This window comes from Musca domestica, unplaced genomic scaffold (assembly GCF_030504385.1).
Source record: "Musca domestica strain aabys unplaced genomic scaffold, Musca_domestica.polishedcontigs.V.1.1 2, whole genome shotgun sequence".
Classification (NCBI taxonomy): Eukaryota; Metazoa; Arthropoda; class Insecta; order Diptera; family Muscidae; genus Musca; species Musca domestica.
The window spans coordinates 6,994,999-7,016,155 of NW_026712249.1; the positions used below are offsets into that span (position 1 = coordinate 6,994,999).

General features: G+C 35.7%; 1 protein-coding gene across 1 annotated transcript in view; it reads right to left on the reverse strand.

Moving 5' to 3' along the window:
- Positions 1-264: 264 nt before the first annotated feature.
- Positions 265-21,157, reverse strand: part of LOC101895720 (allatostatin-A receptor) — a 111,339-nt gene continuing 90,446 nt past the window's right edge. Inside the window, exons 6-7 of the mRNA XM_005181087.4 lie at positions 794-949; positions 265-547 (exon numbers count right to left, since the gene is read on the reverse strand). Of these exons, the coding sequence (XP_005181144.3) occupies positions 443-547; positions 794-949 (261 nt within the window). The 3' untranslated portion in view covers positions 265-442. The remainder of the gene's footprint in view (positions 548-793; positions 950-21,157) is intronic.

Consider the following 21,157-nt stretch of genomic DNA (forward strand, 5'->3'; position numbering starts at 1 on the left):
CAGTGCGAAATATCCATCCAATAATAAGAACGATGACGTCACAAAAAGGAATATTGTTCAAAATCAAGCCACAAAAAAAAAAAAAAAAAAGAAATACGTCGATATGTTCGTTATTTCTGACTGGGTTGAATAAATGGTACAAAGTATCAATTTTTCACCTCTATACATTCTATTTTTTTCCCTCACATGTTTCCCTGCGATTTTCCATTCCACCCAAATACAAAAATTAACAAAATACTCATACATACCTAAGTAACTTGTTCCGTTTAACACCTATAACTACCAAAGACAGCTATAGCTCTTTTTTTTCTGAAAAATCTTGTGGTCGTTGTACTTGCTCTGCAATAATAATAACAACAACAATAACAGCAGCGACGATGACGACAACAATGATGATGACACGACTACAACTATGGTCAGATGATGTTGGTGTTGTCTGCATCTACAGCATGTCGATGTTGGAGGTACCATTTCCGGTTGCTGTGCGCGTTGTTTTTGTTATTTGTTGATTTGTGACAATGGGTGGTGGACTACCGCACCAAACAATCTACGGAGGAGATGGAGAGAAGGGGAGGGAGAGAAAAACAAGAAGAAAAAAATATACATTTTAATATTAAATGGAAACTTTTTAAATCCTTTAAACATTTTGGATCTACAAAATTAAATATGTATGTATGTGTGTGTGTGTGGGTGTAGCATTAGCCCGTAAATCCCTAATACTGCCTAAGTGAGTACGTCTAAATGTGTGTGTGTGTTTGTGTGCGTGCCTGGGTATTGTTTGTGTTTTGCATACCTTTCTAAATGCCTTTCGGAAATTGTCCGACAAAAAGGCATACAGTATGGGGTTGATACACGAATTTGTGTAGGCCAAGACATGTGAGATAATCTGTATGATTACGGTTGCATGCGACGTCCCATAGAGGTTGAAGGCCTTCAGTACCAAAATAACCTGCAACGAAGAGAAGAAAACACATTTTTAATGCTTACGAAAAAAAAGGTTTACTTGGATTTGAGTGAGGTTTACTTCTTTTCAATTTGTTTTCTTTATTTTTAAATAAATAATGTTTAAATAATTGACTCTAAGCTGGGTCATCATGACCAACTTCAAATACATTAATATTTTTTGTGGAAAAAAATTATATGGTAATGAATTATTCAATTCAGATTTTGGTTGCTCGTCTTTTTTGGTTGCTTTACTTGAAGATGATTATTTGGATTTAGTCTTAGGCTTTTAAGTGTTTTGTTGTTATTATTCTGCCATTAGAATTGTATTTCCATTGTCCATTCATTACAAATTATTAAAATCCTATTAGGATTTTCTTTTTGTAAAGTGTTTTGGGAATTCGTGGTGGGCCACGAATAGATTCGGCTATTTTTAGAGCAGATTTAAGCACAATGGGTAGAATTTGTTCAAATTGAAAAAATAGAACAAAGGATCAGTCGTTTTGCTGATAGGTGTATATCCTCAGACGTAATTGCTTATATGAGTCCATATATGAACCATATGCTACGCCTGTGGTTTGATTTACTCAGAATTTTCTAGATGAATATTTTTAATAAAAACAGAGATCCAGAAGATTTTACTTGAGGTCCTTGAAAAAAATAATATTAAAAAAACGACTTATCGGGATGTTTTTGAAAAAAATATTTTTAGGAATCCATGAATTTAACCAGGAAGTCTCTAAAAAATCCACGATTAATATATGAGGTAAGTACTTAAAACATTATTTTTGATCGATATTTATACAAGGTGGCGCAAAAGTATTCCTCCTATCTGAAAATGCTATAAATATTACGATTGACCTCTAATGTCTTAATCACAGGCAAAAAACTTTGGTCAAGTACGTATGCATGTACAAGGTGGCGCAAAGTAAACTTCCGATGTTTTTTGGCTGTTATTAAGACATTAGGGGACATTCGCAAAATTTATAGCATTTCCAAATAGGAGGATTACTATTGTGCCTTGATTGCTTTAAACCAATTCGAAAACCTCAGTCCAATTATGAATATTCAATTCAGTCCAAGTCCAAATTTTGAAATGGTGGTCGCTGATGGGATGTATGATAAATGTACCAAATGTTTTCTTGACAGGGCTGCTCAAGAACCAGAAATTGCTCACCAGCCAATTTCTCTTAAGCATTACTATTATATTGTGGGAGTAACAGAAGGAGTGGTCCGATTTTTTTCATATTAACACCAGATCTTGTGTTGATAGAAATATTGAGATATTAAGATGTGCCAACTTCGAAGACAAAGGACTTTTATTTCACATTTTCAGATTTAAAATAATTCAAAATGTTAACCCTTCGTGGGGGAGGTACTGGATGGAGTGGTCAGATATATTCCTTATTCACACTAGATCTTATGTTGAGGGAGCTATTGGGATAGAAGGAGTTTGAATGGAATTGAATGCTTATTTCCCGTTTTATGAGCTTTATCTCGTGTTACTAAAACTATTGGAATGTATGAAGTTTAGAATGAATCGGATGCTCATTCCGCAATTTATGAGAGATATTATTATTTAATTTTTTGACCCCTTGTCGAGGAGGTGCCAAGAGGATTGGTCCGATATATTCTGTCTTGGTACCAGATCTTGTGATGGTAAAAATATTCAGATGTGTGAAATTTGAAGATAATAGGAATCTTATTTCACATCCGTTTGAGAGTTATTGTGCGGACCAGCCAGCCAGACAGACGAACACCCTTAGATCGACTCTAAATGTTCTGAAATGGATTTGATCCAAAGAGTTATGGGGTCTAAAACCGTTATTCGATACCTTCTGTAGCCTTTGGGTAAGGTTGTGAAAATCTACAAGACAAGGACAGTTTTTTTTTAATTCTTTTTCAAGGACCTTCCGAATTTTTCAAAAAATGTGGAAGAGGGGAATTGGCCTCTATACTCAAATTACTTTGAGATGTAAAGTTACAAAATGCCCAATATATGAGACTTTTATTTTTATACCCTCAGCCTCATCGAAAATATACAGCGTGCCTCATCGAAATAACGGTTTGAGACTCTAGGTCTCTTTGGACCAAATCCGTTTCAAGGGAATTTTTTTTTTGACAAACTCAGATCGAGTTCAGAGATGGGCAATATCGGTCCACTCCTTCTGGTACTCCCCCCAAAAAGGGAAAAAATTTTCACAGAAAATAATTTACTAAATAGAACACGGATCATCCAATTTGTGCAAAATCTATCAACTATGCACTTCGCCGGGAAATGGGCTAAGATACCGCAGAGCAACATTCGGGCAGCGTGTGACGGATTCATTGGCCGTTTGAAGGCCATAATTCGTGCCAAAGGTGACCAATTCTATTTCCGATATTTTTTGCTTTCATTCAATAAAATTAAACAAATTAAAAAGCAGTAAGTTCGGCCGGACCGAACTTTGAATACCCTCCACCATTTGGAATGAATTTGAAAATGTTAAAAAAAATAAATCCGTTGAAAATTCTGTTAAAATCTTAAAAATACCGAATATAGCCGTTATATTTCGGTCTATAAGACGTGGACCTACATATTCAAGTACGAAACTGGAAATGAATGGTGGGAGTTACCGTTATATCGCAGCTATACGAAGACCTGGACCTGCATAGACAATTTTGTGTCACAGGCTGTAGCATCCTTACGAACTTCAAATATGACATCTCAAACAACATCGGTGAGTATTGTTCCTAAATTCCGAATATAGGGCGGTACTGATATATGGGGCCTATACTAAAACCCGGACCTGCATTGACAATTTTCGGTCACAGACTGTAGTTGCCATTGCGAACTCTAAATACGTAATTTTAAACAATTGTGGTAAATAATGTCGCTAAAATCATCAAAATACCGAATATCGGGAGCTATCATTATAGGGGGGCTATACGAAGACATGGACTTGCACAGACAATTTTCTGTCTTAGGCTGTACTATCCATTTCGAACTTCAAATACCAAATTTGAAATTATTCCGGTGCATAATGTCGCTAAAATTATCAAAATACCGAATATCGGAAGGTACCGTTAAATGGGTGTTATACGAAGACGTGGGCCTGCCCAGACAATTATCTGTCTTAGGCTGTAGTATCCCTTTGGAACTTGAAATACCAAATTTGAAAGATTCCGGTAAAGAATGTCGCTAAAATCATCAAAATATCGAATATCGGGAAGTACAGTTATATGGGGGTTATATATATACAGACTGACGGACATCGCTATTTTACGCTTGAATTGTACGCTGACCAAGAATATAATACATGAGTATTTCGAGGAGTTACAAACGGAATGACAAAGTTAATATACCTTAAATAGTATGGTGAAGGATAAAAACATTAAAATTATGGCGTTTGACTTTGTTGCTGTTGTTTTATCTCATCTTGTACTGCTCAATCTGAATTCCTCTCCCAAATTTCAAGTTTTTAACTCTAACCGTTCACACTATACTAATTGGTACCAAATGTAGAAAATTTTACTACTTTTCCAAAAACCCTTTGATAAATCTATCATTAATACCATCAGTGACCATCACTCTAGTTCTACGGTTCGTCAAATACCAAGGGTATGTATGTATGAATTTCCAAAAACCCAGCCTTATGTAACCCCTTCGGACCAAGTGACCCTCACCCAAAATTTTATTATTATAGCTTCAATTGTTTCGTATGACTCAGTTATTAATGTAGATTATAGAACATTGGGTGAGGGTGTACATCTCTCGGACAAACCGACTGATACTTTTTAACCATGTAAGCTCTACTTTCATGATCTTCTGAATTTTCCATGTCTTATTTCTTTTTGCGAACTTCATACCCTTCGGATATTATGCTCTACAAACTTAATGCCATCATTAAATCCTGAAATTTTCCATAAAACAGACTATGACTTTGGAACTTTTCCACAGTGTTATTACATTATTCCGGTTACCTGTTTGGAAAGCAGACAATTTACACGCCATATGTTCATTTACATATTACATTTTTTCCCCAAATTAATTTCCAAAACAATTTTCAAACATTTACTCCCATGGTGTCTTTTTATTGAAAACAGACACAGAGTAAAAAAGCTTCTTAAACACTCCCTCAAGCTCATACATTTAACATAGCAGACCCTGTTGTTGTCGTTGTTGTTGTTTATAATCTTCAGGTTTTAAGGATATAATTCCATTATTTTGTTGTTGTTGTCCCTATTATGTCAAATATATGTATTTTTTTAAATACATTGCCACCAACCCAGCTGCCTGCTGAATAGCACCGCCCATGGCGGAATACAAATAATCTTCATTAAAGTGGAAATACATCAGCGTGTGTGTGTGTATGTGAGTTCGTGTGTGTACCCCACGCAAGGTGTGGGTTCTGCCTTTTCTTTTTTCATTTTCTTCATTTGGAAATGAATTAATTTTAAGTATCCCGTGGGAGCTTAAAAACCACAACCGTACCACACACACACCTAGCCACCTGTGGCAGAAGCACAAGATTTGTGAGAAGAAGAAGAAGAAAAAAAGTTTTCCATTTGCAAAGGATGTTTTTTGCTGTTGTTGTTGTTGTCGTGTTGCTGTTTCATTATGACTTCAAATTCCTGTTATTTCCATGTTTTTTTTTTTCTTCTTCAACATTGAAATGGGTTTAAGTTTTCCACTTAAAATTGTGACAATTTACAAGGTTCGCTGCCAAGGTTGGTAAGTGTAGAGTGGGTGGTGGTACGGAATTCCATTCAATTGCTGACTTTACTGTTCTGACGTAAATTGTGTGGCAATTGTTGCGCTCTCAATCTCATGGCTGGGGCGTTAATGAAAATCGCTTTTGCCACGAAGCGGCTGACATTCAAATGAATCGCATTAATGATGCTTGGCATTCAATAATGAGATTATTAAATGATTTCTATGATTGAAACATTTGTATTGAGGAAAATTGCCAGGCACACACACACACACCCGAACACACAAGGATACTTGAGTGGATGCTGTTGTGGCAGGTTATCGGCATTGACGTAGTTGGGCCCAGGGTGTGACATCATTACGGAATAAATTTGCTGTAACGCAAATTCATATTATTATTACTCGGTAAGGTTGGAAAGCTTTGAGTAAAATTGTAAGAAGGACTCCCCTCTGGGGGAGCCCTTTGATCCACGCCTATGATTTTATTGTCTGCTGGAGGGGAGGGTATAGTAGTTGTGGTGTGAGAGTGCCATTTTTGCCCTGCGGCATTTCATTGTTTAATTATTTACAAATTTTTGCGTGTAAATACTTTTACACAAATTAACATGGAATGTAATTGAATTATTCAATTCGGAAAGTGTGTAAACTTAGACACGTGTAGAATTTGGTGATTTAATGAAAAAAAGTAAAACCTGTGAACAAGAAACATCTGGTCGATTACATCGTGCGACACAATAAATAATTACAAGAAAAATCGAGATGATAACAAGTAAAAAAGCTATAGTTTCGACCGGGCCGAACTTTGAATACCCATTTGGAACGAATTTGGCAATATTCAAAAAAATAAAATCCGTTAAAAATTCTGTTAAAATCTTAAAATGCAGAATGTAGTCGTTTTATTGGGGTCTACACGAAGACGTGGACCTGCATAGGCCACATTTGTCATAAGCCTTTACAATATTCAAATACGAAACTTGTTAGAAACCCGATGAATAATGTCGCAAAAAGCATCAAAATACCGAAAATAGGGGTGTGCCGCTATATCCGGGCTATACGACAATTTTCTGTCATAGGCTGTAGTACCTATTGCGAACTTCAAATGCAAAATTTTAAACAATTTCGGTGAATATTGTACCTAAAATATTGTCAAAATACTGAACATAGGGAGGTACTGATATATGGGGCCTATACGAATACCTGGACCTGCAGGAACTTCATATGCGAAATTTTAAATAATTCCGGTAAATAATGTCGCTGAAATCATATTAATATCGAATATCGGGAGGTGCCGTTGTATGCGGGCTATACGAAAGCGTGGACTTGCAAAGACAATTTTCTGTCATAGGCTGTAGTATCCATTATGAACTTCAAATACCAAATTTGAAACAATTCCTGTTAAAATGTCGCTGAAATCATCAAGAAACCGAATATCGGGAGGAACCGTTAAATGGGGCTATACGAAGACGTGGACCTACACAGACAATCGTTTGTCTTAGGCTGTAGTATGCATTACGAAATTCAAATACCAAATTTGCAGAAATGTCGCTAAAATCATCAAAATACCGAATATCGTTGCCTTTATATGGGGGCTATACGAGAGCGTTGACCTGTACAAACAATTTTCTGTATTAGGCGGTAGTATGCATTACGAACTTCAAATACCAAATTTGAAACATATTTGGTGAATAATGTCGCTAAAATGATCAAAATTCCGAATATAGGGAGGTACCGTTATATGGGGGCTATACCAAAACGTGGAGCTACATTGCCCATTTTCAATACCAAAAGTCCAGCAGATAAAATATGCACTTGAGTAAAATTTTATCAGCCTACCTGATTTCCACAGACGGACTGACATCACTAATTCGACAATAGGTACTAGAATCAGGTACTTCAAATAGAGTGAAAATCGGGTGAAATATAGCTATATCTACCATACATATCCGATCCAATCCAATGATCTTTGGTAAGTATTTCAAATTTTGTCAAGATTTGTTCAAATTTGAATATTGCATCCATATACATAGATAATATCCGTTTATATACATAAATATATACTTAGATTTCCTTATGGCTTTTGGAAATAGTTAAAGTATACGTGAGGTACCAGATACAGTGGGCCGAAGTACTCCTCTTCATCTAATGCTGATAATTATATTGGGATGTACATATTTACATCAGATCTCTTGTGGAGCTCAACATTTAGATAGTTCGTGTAGAGTCGATGACTTCTCTAACAAGTTATGAGCGATATAATTACTGAAAATTGTGATCCCTTGTGGCCCAGACGAAGTGGGCCAATACCTACCATCTTCTAACCAGATAATGTGTTAGTAGAAATATTGAAATTTGTAAAGATTAGAAAAAATCACACGCTATTTTCGCAATTTAAAGGCATTTTGTTTTTTTTTTTTCAATTTGTTACCCTTTGTGGGGTAGATTTTGTGTTGGAATGAAATCATATCTTAAAAAAAATTTTGTAATAGAATCCGCAATTTTCGTCTATAAATCATAAAAAAATGTAAAACAAGTGAAAAAGCAGTAAGTTCGGCCGGGCCGAACTTTAAATACCCTCCACCATTTGGAACGAATTTAGAAATAAAATCCTTAACAAATTCTTTGTTTCTGTTAAAATACTGAATAAAGCCTTTATATTGGTGTCATAAGTCACTACCAAATTCAAATTCGGAACTTGAAATAAACTGTGAATAATGTAGCTAAAATCTTCAAAATATCGTATATCGGAGCTGTGCGAAGACCTGGACCAGCATAGACAATTTTCTGTCATAGGCTGTAGCATCCATTACGAACTTCAAATACGACATTTTAATCAATTTCGGTGAGTATTGTACCTAAATTCGTCAAAATGTGGGGCCTATACGAAGACCTGGACCTGCATAGACAATTTTCTGTCACAGAAAATAGTTCGCAATTCGTGGATAACAGCCTTCAATATTTTAAATAAAATTATTCTTCTTGGCCGGATGGTCTTTCAAAAAATGTATTTTTTTTTGTCAGGAAGTACTAGAAAAAGATGTTAAAAAATATCTTAGTACCTGGCCAACGACCTTATATCGGGTCATATGAATAATATTTTGTCAGTTCACCCAGTGTACCGTATGCCTTCTAATGGCCAAACAAATTATTATAAATTACCATCTTTGTATATAGATGTGTCTTTGTTTGATATCAGCTTAAGTTAAGAAAATGAGCTATATTGATTTACTTGTAAAACTATAGCTGCATTAATATATTTTTGTATTTTTTTTTCAATCTCAATAATGGCCGCATAAAATATAATTTCATGATTTATGTGTGTGTGTGGCATAAATTAATAATTTACAATATCTCCAATACGAAATCCTCTCAACTGGACTATTAAAAGAATTATTTATTTTCGGTTAATACCTTTCAATACCAAGGATATCATATTTCGGTTAACTTTTAAAAGCCAAAAGAGAGAGAGATAGAGAGAAAGAGAAAAAAACTCCACACAAACAAGATGTTTCATATAATTTATTAACAACATAAATAACCGTTACAACGACACATTTTATTGTTCCTCTCCATCTCCAGATGCCATCAATTATTGTCCCCCTTTGCAGGAGATGTGAAAAACAACAACGGAATTCTTGCTTCAATAAATTCCTGTTTTTTTTTTTTGGAAAATGAAATATTTATGAGAACGTCTTCACGAGATGTGAACGAAAAAAACTGAAAAAAAAAAAAAAAAAAACACACATGGAGAGGTGAACACAACATTGAAACGTTAAAGAAGAGAAATGTAACCTTTGGTAAATCCAGTCCACATCAAGGTAATACATATTATCGTTATTATTACAGGTGCTGCCTTGTGTGCGTATGATTAATATGTACCGTTTAATTATACATTCCTATGAAACGTATACGTCACATGGTACGATGGCAGGCACTTATTTCATGGTTTATATTAATAGCATGGATGTTGTTACTATGTGTAGCAAGATTTTTATTTTTTTTTTGGTTTTCTTTAATAAATTATCAATTTTAATTGTATATCGATGATGAAATATCAGCGTTAAGTGCACACATGAAAGAGAATCGTTTGCCCGAAACAATTTAAAATATACCCATAATTAATAGAAGTTATGCCAGAAATTGGATTAAGGTGTACATAAATTTACGGTTCACTATGGGGCCAATGACAGGTCCTTAGGGATCTTGTTAAGTCCTTTAAATAAATTTGAATCAAAAAAAGAAAATTACAATCCGACATCTCGTCATATGGCCGTGAGTTTTTGGTCATATTCAAACTATTAAAAATAGGCTTAAGACGTCTAGAAATTGTGGCTTGATTAAAGGGTATCTGCCGACCTTGAGTAAAAAAGCAATATTTTAATACCATATTCATATTATCTGTCGTCTAGCAAGAGATACACAATGTTTACCTCTTTTTTTGGACTATTTTTTTTTTACCCACAGCCGTATGGCTAGATAGGGTATATGTAATTTGATACCGCCAAAACATGCCTCATCCAAATAACGGTTTTAGACCCTAGGTCTCTTTGGACCAAATCAGTTTCAGGGTATTTGGAGTCGATCTAGCGATGTCCGTCCGTCTGTCTGGCAAGTGTGCACAATAATTCTCGAAGGGAGAATCAAATTGGGTCGAAATTTGGTACATCGTAATATTATTGTCAAACTTAGATCGAGTTTGGAGATGGACAATAACGGTCCACTCATTTTGGAACCACCCCCATTAAAGGTCAAAATTTTAAAAAAAATTACTACACAGAAACTTTGTAAATCTTAATATTTACATTAGTGCTAGGTCAGGTGCGAAAAAGGACAATATTGGTCCATTCTATCAAGTACCTCGCCCAAAAATTTTTGGATAATTATAACTATTATAAAAAGTGAGGTACGAGTCCGCTTGTCTTCAAATTAAAAGCATCACAATATTTTTATTAACCACTTCAGTCCACTTCTTTTGGCACCTCTCCCACAAAGGGTCAAAAATATGAATATCCATGAAGCGCATAAAAGGCGAAATTAACATCTGATCCCATTTAAACTAGACACTTCTCATTATTTTCATCAATAAAAGATATATTATAACGATTGTAGAGATCTGACAATTCCCTCTGGTACATAACCCAAAAAGGGTCAACATTTTGAATAACCAAAACGTTTATAAAAACCGAAATAAGCATCCGGTTCTCTTCATATTTCAGACATTCCATTATTTCTACAAACACAAAATCTGCTGTGAAGATGGAATATATCGGTCAACTCCATCTGGTACCTCCCCCACAAAGGGCCAAAATTTTGAATATCAATGAAGCTCTGAAAACGCAAAATTAAAATATGATTCCATTCAAGCTCGGCACATCTAGATATTTATATCAATAGAAAATATGTTATAACGGTTGTAGAGATCGGTCCATTCCTTCTGGTACTTCTCCAAAAAATTTTCAAAGTTTTGAATAACCAAAACGATATTAAAATCTAAAATAAGCATCCACTTCTCTTCATATTTCACACAACTCATTATTTCTACTAACACAAGATCTGCTGTAAAGATGGGATATATCGGTCAACTCCTCTTGGTACCTCCCCCACACAGGGTTAACATTTTGAATAATTAAGAAGTTCATAAAACCCGAAGTTAATATTCGATTCCATTCAGACTTGGCATATCTTATTCCATTATCATAAGATCTGTTATAAATATGGACAAGATCTGTTATAGAAATTGGGTCATTCCTTCTGGTACCTACTCCAGGAAGGGTAAACATTTTGAATAACCAAAACGATCATAAAATACGAAAAAGCATCCGGTTCTCTTTAAATTACACACATCACAATATTTTTATTAAGCCAAGGTCTGATGTGAATATGGGATATATCGGATCACTCATTCTGATACCTCCCCCACAAGGGGTCAAAATTTTGTGTATCCATGAAGCTCATAAAACGCCAAAATAACGCTCGATTACATTCATACTTGGCACGGGGCAATATTTTTACCAACCCAAGATCCGGTGAGAAGATAAAATATATCGGACCACAGTTACTGGTACCTCTTCCACAAAGGTTCAAAATTTGGGATATCCATGAAGCACATAATACGGGAAATTAATATTCGATTCCTTTCAGACTTGGCACATCTCAATATTTCCATCAACACAACACCTGCCATAAAGATGGTAGAGATCGAAAACCCATATAGTTCAAACCTGACACGTCGTAATATTTATTTATATTTAGTTCCGATACGAAATCGACAATATAGACCTATTCCTTCGGAACCGACTCCGTAAAGGGTCAACAATTCGAATAATCATAACAGAAGTCAAAATATATTTAATAATCGATTATTGGTTGAGGGTATGCCGACCGATGTGGCAAACTCAACTGATACTTTTAAATTAATTGAAACAACAAACAAAACCTATTAACCACTTAAAAGATGGCAACTTTCATCGGATCATCATGGAATTTTATATAAACTTTTCTCTGCTACTTCACGTACAACTTTAATTAACAACTATTGTTATAAAATATTATCACATCAGCGGTATACAGTATCACATACATCAACCGAATATTGCTTGTTTAACTCTGGCACTCCATACAAAAAATTAACCCCGAATATAACAACAACTGTAGCATAGCATCCACAAAAAAGCCCATTTGTAAACAATACATTAACAAATATTTACTATTTACAATTAATATTGAATATTTATCAGTTCGGTAACAAAACCAAACCAAAACCAAAAAAAAAAGTTTACATGTGTAAAACGACCTTCCACACAGCCGCAGATTGGGTTTTGCTTGGCTAAAAACCACATTCATTAAAAATGTGTAAACATGGATAGCTCAAATGTATGATATTATTCCAGACTACTAAATGAACACAGAAGCTTCTTATCCCCCCTAGATTTAAAACACATTTACCAGTTAGCCTAGCTGTGGTTTTAATGCCACACATTAAAATTTACATCTTTTTCTGACAAAGCCTCAAAACATTATGTTTTTTGTTTAACAAATTTTCTTAATTTATTTTTAATGAATTTATTTCGGAAAAAAAGAAATAGACATTAGGTCTGTTTTGCAGACATATTTTGGGAAATTTTTCACAAATAATGGTTATCATGTAAACCGACATTGTGGTAAGTAGTTTTGCAAATGCATGTGGCATAGGACATTAGTCAAGAGAAACAATGTTATCCTTGGATTTTGGGGAGCAAGCTTGACGAAAAAACATAAAAATATGTAAATGAAACAATCGTAATTTTCAGACATTTACGGATTCGAAATGATGCTAATAGAAATAAGAGGGTGGTTTTGGTAAGCAAAGGCTACAGTCGAGCGGGCCGACCGTTGAATACCCTACAACACTATAATAAACCATACGGTTTATATAGGCGAGATACTCGAAAGAATTCCACAAGATATTGTGACAAATAATAAAAGAAAACCATGAGGTTCCGTTCTCTAATTTTCGGATAATAGCATCTTAAACTAATTTGCTCATTTCCAGTTTATTGGTAGATGTTGCACGTAAATGGTCTTCCTAGATCTGGAACCAATATTTCCCAAAGACCTATAACCTCTCAGAAGTGACAAAAGATTAACATTTATTATTGGTTTTTGACTGAAACGCATCTATATGAGATACAGAAATTTGACTATATTCTTCAACGAAATCAGCGTTAACGAAATAGTCGGAAGTGCGTCTTTCCTGTATTAGTGAAATCTCCAAAAAGTCACTGGAATGGACATTTTCGTATTTTGTCTACAAAAGTTGGCAAACTTCTTCACACATTGAATATTTTTGAATGGCCATCCGAAACTGCTTGGCTTTTGCAATGTGCGGTAGCCCACATTCAAATGTCCGTGAGGATCGGGCGATAATTACGACCTGCCGACAATTTTGCAGTTTTTTGATCCATTTCAACCCCCAAATATATGGCGATCATCTCCAAAAAGAGTAGGCTTCTATTTTGACCCTCATCTTATCTCCATGCAAAATTTCGTAATGATCGGGCCATAAATGAGATCTGTATATGATATCCTGATATCCTAACTACTTAGTTTTGTTAGCTGTAGAAATATTACCAAATGTTTAATTCAAAATGAAAATATGCCAAAAATATGACAAAATTAAAAAAATATGAGAAAATTTTACAAAATCAATATTTTCATCTTTAGAGAGATATTTTTATGCAATTTTTTGGACGTTTTTTCTTTCCTGCCAAGAGGCCATTCTGAATTAATGAGAACTGTCGAAATCAGTTCAGCCGTTCTCGACATATATGAGATCTTTCAAGCATATCTTCTTTGATAGGCACATATATTTGCTATATTTTGCACATATTTTGCTATATATCCGATTTGTTGGATCTTAACATCAATGTAAAGATCAGAAGTAACCTTGTCATGGCTTTGTGATTTCGCCGGGATTTAAAATATTCGCGGTTTAATGAAAAATTTTGAATTTTTTCAACAAAAAAATATGGTCTATTTTACCCGCTAAATATTATCCGATGACCACCAAAATTGGTAGGCTTCTTCCCCGCTATTCCATGCTAACTTCCGCGTCGATTGGTCTATAATTGCGACCTGTATAGCTACTGCAAAATCCGACATTTTTTCAGTATTTGGTCTATTTCAACCCCTAAACATTTGGCGATCATCTCCAAAAGCAATAGGATTCTATTCTGACCCAAACCCCACCTTCGTGCAAAATTTCGTAAGGATCGGGCCATAATTGCGACCTGTAGAGTGATTACAAATTAACATGGACAGACGGACAGACGGACGGACGGACATACATAGCTAGATCGACTCAGCTCGGCGAGATAGGAAGATCCATATATACTTTCCTATGTGGGAAACCAATATTTCGTGGTGTTACATAATTTTTGGCCCAATCAAACTTATAATACCCCCAACACATAGTGTTGTAGGGTATAAAAATTCGACAAAAGATATTCACTTTTTTATTGGTATATTTTTCCGCGATTTTCTTAGATTAAATCGTTTTCTAGCAAGAGACCTTTCCGAATTGATGGAAATTGTGAAAATCGGCCCAGCGGTTCTTGATTTATAAGCAGAATAAATAAGATCAATTATTTTACATGTGTATTGTTCCTATTCTTCTATATATCCGATTTCTTGGCTATTAGCATCACTGTAATGGTCAGAAGTAATCTTTTAATGTATTTTTGATTTGGCTGGGATTGAAAATATTCGCGGTTTAGTGGACATTTTCCTATTTTCTTACATAAAAGTTAAGGTCTATTTTACCCGCTAATAATTGTCTGATGGCCGCCCAAATATGTAGGTTTTTGTCCACTCCTAAGCTCTAATCCCATGTAAATTTTCGCGTCGATTGGTTCATATTTGGAAATCAGGAAATTTTTCTGTTTTTGGTCCTTTTCAACCCCTAAATATCGTGCGATTATCCGCAGATGTAAATCATCCACAGAACAGATCTTATGTTAGCAAAAATGTTTGGATGTGTAAAATTTGAAGAGAGTTGGACGCTAATTTCGCTTTCTTTGAGTGTTTTGTTTTTCAAAAACCCTTGAAAGCTTTGTGAAGGAGGTACCAGAAAAAGGGTGCGATCTCCACCATCTTTATAGCAGATCACAAATATTAAGATGTGCCAAGTCTAAATGGAATTGAATGTTAATTTCTTGTTTTATGAGTTACATGAACATTCGAAAATCTGAACCTTTGTGGGGGAGGTACCAGAAGGAGTGGACCGGTATATTCCATCTTTACACTGGACCGTGAGATAATAAAAATATTGTAATGTATGTAATTCCAAGACAGGGAATTGGCTCCGAAGGACCATTTCGTATTGGACCTAAGGCCTAGGGTCCAAATCCATTATTTCAATGAGGCACGTTCTGGTCGTAATAAAATAGTCATATGGCTGAGGGCATAAAAAGGTTGAACTTTTGTTGAGAAGTGTCCAGAAGGATTGGATCGATGCTGTACATCCCTAAACTGGATTTTGAAAATAATATTACCATGTAACAAGTTTCGACTAAAACGGACACTCCCTTTGAGAATTATCGTGAGCACCAGCCAACGGACATCCTTAGATCGACTCCAAATATCATAAATCGGGTTTGGTTAAAAGACCGTTATATCGATAAGGCACGTTTTGGTCGTATCCATATGGCTGATGGTATAAAAAGTTCACTAGAGGTATCTCGAGCTGGATTTAGATCCAGGGCGAGTAAATTTGATCGTGACAATAGTCGTACGTACTACTTTCAAACCAATATAGCCTCAGCCACCCTTGGCGCTTCGTCCGCTTAAGCGGTTCGTTTGCTTCCAACACTTGCTCACCTCTTTGGCTTGTACGAATACTTCAAGTTGAATGCCTCAATCCGAGTGTCAACCAGTATATTTGAACGACTTCCACAACTCGAATATTATGGAGCTGAATAACCACAAACTGATTAAATCAGTCCTCGTTTGGACTACATTAAGCAGAGTATTTTAGAGCTGACTGCTTCAACTCGATCGACAATATCAGATTAAATACATCAAGCCTGTCACACTCGAATGCCATGCAAAATCATCCGAATAATCTTAGATCGAACACCTTGAATGGGTTAACCCTGTAATTTTAAGCTGAATATCATGAAAACGACTTCATAAGACCCATACGGTGCAGCCGACTATTACAACACAATTTGTATTTCCATTGCAGAATGGTCAACCTTGTTCCCTATATGAAATTGTCCAGGCATAGAATTTAGGCTCCATCTTGTTGGACGGTATTATTAGGTGTTTCTCCCTTATTACAGGGGTATAATTCATTATACCCTCAGCCATATGGCCACAGAGGGTATGCATCATTTGATATGTCCAAAACATGCCTCATAGAAATAATGGTTTCAGACACTAGGTCTCTTTGGGCCCAATCCGTTTCAGGGTATTTTAGGTCGATCTAGAGTTATCCGTCTGTCTGCCTGGCTGGCTTGTGCGCACGATAACTCTCGAAGGGAGTATCCGATTTTGTTCAATCTTGGTAATATATGATTTTATTGATTAACTTAGGACAGAGTTCGGAGATCGGTCCACTCCTTCTGGTACCTTCTGCGATGGAATGTTGAATAATTATTTATTTTTTTTTTTTAAAGTGAAATAAAACTCTGATTTTTTTCAAAGCTCGTACATACCAACTTCTCTACCAGCACAAGAAGAATAAGACGGACTACTTCGTTCTCGAAGGGGTCAAATTTTTGAATAACTATAACGCTCATAGAATGCAAAATAAGTATTCGATGTCAAGCTTCCCACAAAGGGGTCAACATTTTGAATGATTAAAACGCTCATAAAATGCGAAATAAGCATTCGATACTTTTCAAAATTTCTACCAACACAACATCTTTTCTGAAGATAGCAAATATCGGTCTAGGCCTTCAGGTATCTGCCCACAATAGTTCAACATTTTCCAAAAAATTCACGTCTCATAAAAACTGGAGGAAGAAGAAATTGATACAGCTCAAATCTGGAATGTCGCAATATTTATTAGTTATGTTAGGAGTAGCAGTTATGTTAGATATGAAGCAGACAACATTTATCCACTTCTTTGAAATCTCCCACATAAAGGGTAAAAATTTGGAATAATCATAACGTAAGTGAAAATATATTTATAAAAACTGAAATTGGCTGAGGGTATAAATCTGTTGACAAAACTGACTCATTTTTTATACCCTCCACCAAAAAAGTATGGAGGATATATTAAGTTCGTCATTCCGTTTGTAACTCATCGAAATAATCATTTTAGACCCAAGAAAGTATATATATTCCGTCCTTCTGTCCGTCTGTTGTAATCAATCAATCAAAATTTTGCACAGATCTCTCTTTTGTCTGCAGGCAGGTCAAATTCGAAGATGGGCTATATCGGTCCACGATATCGTATAGCCCCATATAACGGTACCCCCGATATTCGGTATTTTGATGATGTTAGCCACATTTTTCAGTGGAATTATCTGAAAATCCACACAAGTAGTTCCTTGTGGGTACTTTATACCTCGGCAGAGAATTGTCTATGTAGGTCCACAATATCGTATAGCCCCCATATAACGGTACCCCCACGGTATTCGGTATTTTAATGATTTTAGCCACATTTTTCAATGGAATTGTCTGAAATTCCACAAAAGGAGTCCCTTGTGGGCATTTTACCCCCTCAAAAAGAATTGTCTATATAGGTCCACGATATCATATATCCCCCATATAACTGTACCCCCCGATATTCGACATTTTGATGATGTTAGCCACATATTTCAATGGAGTTGTCTTTAAATCCACACATGTAGTTCCTTGTGAGTGCTTTACCCCTGAAACGGAATTGTCTATATAGGTCCACAGTATGGTATATCCCCCATATAACGGTACTCCCCTATATTCGGTATTTTGATGATTTTTGCCACTTTTTCCAATGGAATTATCTGGAAATCCACACAAGTAGTTTCTTGTGAGTACTTTACACGCAGACATAGATTTGTCTTTATAGGTCCACAATATCGTATATCCCCCCATATATCAGCACCTTCCTTTATTAAATATTTGAAAGATTTTAAAATGATTTTTAATGGATTTTATTTTTTTTTTTAATTGTTTTAATTCGTTCCAAATGGTGGAGGGTATTCAAAGTTCGGCCTGGCCGAACTTACTACTTTTTTACTTGTTTAATCTGTGTTACTAATCCATTGGAATCACTTTTTATCCAATATCCTTTTTCCCCAACCATATGGCGAGTCATTAATTTCTCCTTTGCTCAGCAAAAATTTCCTCAAACCTTGAATCAAAAGTTGATGCAAAAATTATAAATTACATATATTTAAAAAATTAAATTTCAAAATTTCAACACCACCTTCCCCATTTGATAGATACTTTCCCGCATGCCGCAATACTTCTTTGTGCATGCCCATTTAGTCCGTCCTTGAGTTGCTCCGTAGAATTCCATTGAAATTGTGTGCTGTATTGTGAAATTCTAGCAATTCAACGAACAATAATAAGGTTATTTGTGTATCCTTCAGTTGCACAATCAAAGTTTCAAATTATACACAAAAGTCGGTTCTAAGCATGTAATTATAAATTCCGAACCCACCTCGCTCTCTCTCCCCGATCTAAAACTCAACAAGTTACAAAATTTCCCTACATCCACCATGGGTCAGAGTTGTTCTCCGTTTCACTTCAATTTCCAATTAGGCTAATCTTCGGAATAACATATGCAACTGTGTGTGTGTGTGCGTGCGAAATATTCTCACAGAAATCATCCACATACACACACACACAAATGCATTTGAAATTTTCATGGATATATGCAAATGCAAGGAGGTATGGAGAATACAAGAGGGTGTGCGTGCGTTCAAGGGAAATTCAAAAGTACGGAAAGTAAACAAATTGCTTATCCTGAATATCCTTGTTTCCCATTGTATCAATCAGTTGGGGGATGTGTGTGTGTGTGTGAACATCTGTCTGGGCGAGAAAGAGTTTGTGTTTTCATTTCCAGGAAATTCATAATTTCCAAAGCAAAACCAACAACAGCAATGGCAACGGCAGCAGAAGTAATGTGTAGCATCAAATCCCCATCATATTTCCTTGACAGTGGCGGAAAAATATTTATTTGCTTTGCAACTGCACTCACACTCACACACATGTACAAAGATACACACACCTACACCTCCGCTTGTGTTTAAAAATTCCCTCATAAGCCAAATGCAAGTTTTCCCTACCGCCAAGCATATGCCAACACCAACAAGTTGCTATGCATTTATTGCAATACTCGGAAAGTGTCCTTTGTTCAACCGGCAACAATGGGCGCGGTGGGGTCGAAATGGTCTCTCAGCCATATCGAAATGAGTAAATTTCCATTCACACCAACCCTACAAAAGCATGACAGAGCATAGCTGTGATATTAGCGTACAAATTGTGTGTGGAGCAGTTATTTTGCTTCCACAACGCTGATCGAATTGGTTGGTTGTCGTGGTTGCGACAGCTGTGGCGACAACAGCTTCTGCTCCCACTGCTGTTTGTTGCTGCTCTCAGTCACCTGTAAAATGCAATTTCACCTTTCATTAGTCAGATTTGCTGCTGATTTTGCATTATGTTGCATCCGATGTGTAGGTGTTGCCATACAATATGCACAAGTCATCAGACCCAGGGGTGAGGGGGGTGGGGGAATCATGTGGGAGGAAATGTTAATTTTATCCAGGGAGTATGATGGATTTCCTTAGCTAATGTCAGGTCTGTATATGAGAGATGATGAGGCATATAATTCCCTGTTGGATGGAATGGCGGGGCCAGGGTATTGTTAATGCCTTAATTTTAAACACTTACAATGTAGGGCATGTTTTTTTTTGTAATTTTCAAATGGACGTATAGTCAAGGGAAACCTTCAGCTAACTTAATTTCAAGAGGAAGTAAAGACTTCTCCGAAAATCCATGCCTCAAAATTAAAATTGTTTATGAGATAGTAGCAAGTGCCCGCTACTTTGTCTGCGAAAAGTCCACCTTAAAATTAAAATTAGGCTTCAAAATGTATAATTTTTTCAGTTTGACAAAATTTTTTAATCAGATTAAATTTTCAGACTTTCAAACTTTAATTCCAAACCTCCTACAAAAAAATAAAAAAAAATCTTCAAAATCTTTTATTTTGAACGTTACCGAAGAGGATATCAGTAAAAACATTGCACAATGGACCCTGATCCAATTTTTCTGTACAAAACAATTTCAACATCTCCATATATAAACCCTAGAAACCAACAGTGATCTCAATGTCAAATTCCAGAATTCAAGCTCTATCCCAAGACCCAATTCCAAATTTATTACCAATCCCTTTCGTAGAGTTATACTACAGTTGTCTAAAACCCAACGGAATTTTGTTTTGACATTTTGCACTTTTCGTACGTTCATAGTAGGAATTTGCAAATCCACCTCCATATCTGAACCAATGACACCAAGAGTGGCATGCATATAAAATTTGAGCCCTATCCCTTCACCCAATGCTAAATTTAGTACCACTTTTCGTACAATTATAGTACACATTTATAAAACATCTCATATCCGGATAACAACAGAAATTTGAGGATTCCATCCCCATTTCTTCACCCAATACCAAATTTTGTACTATTTAGAACAAGTACGAAATGGTACAATATAGGACAAATTTTGAACCATTGCCAAAACTTAATCTAAATATCAAATTTCAGAATAGTTTCTCTATCTCTTCACCCAATACCAACTTTAGCAATATTTAGTACTTTTCGTAGAATTATTGTATGCATTTCCAACACTTGTTCCATATCTGAATTCCAGATACCAATAGAGACCTTGATATCAAAGAAGATGATACCAGCCTTTTATCTTCACCCAATACCAAACTAAATACCATTTAGTACTTTTCGTGAAAATATAGTACACATTTCCGAAACCACCTCCATATCTTAACCACGGACACAAACAGAGACCTTAATATCGAATTTTAGGATTCCAGTCCTA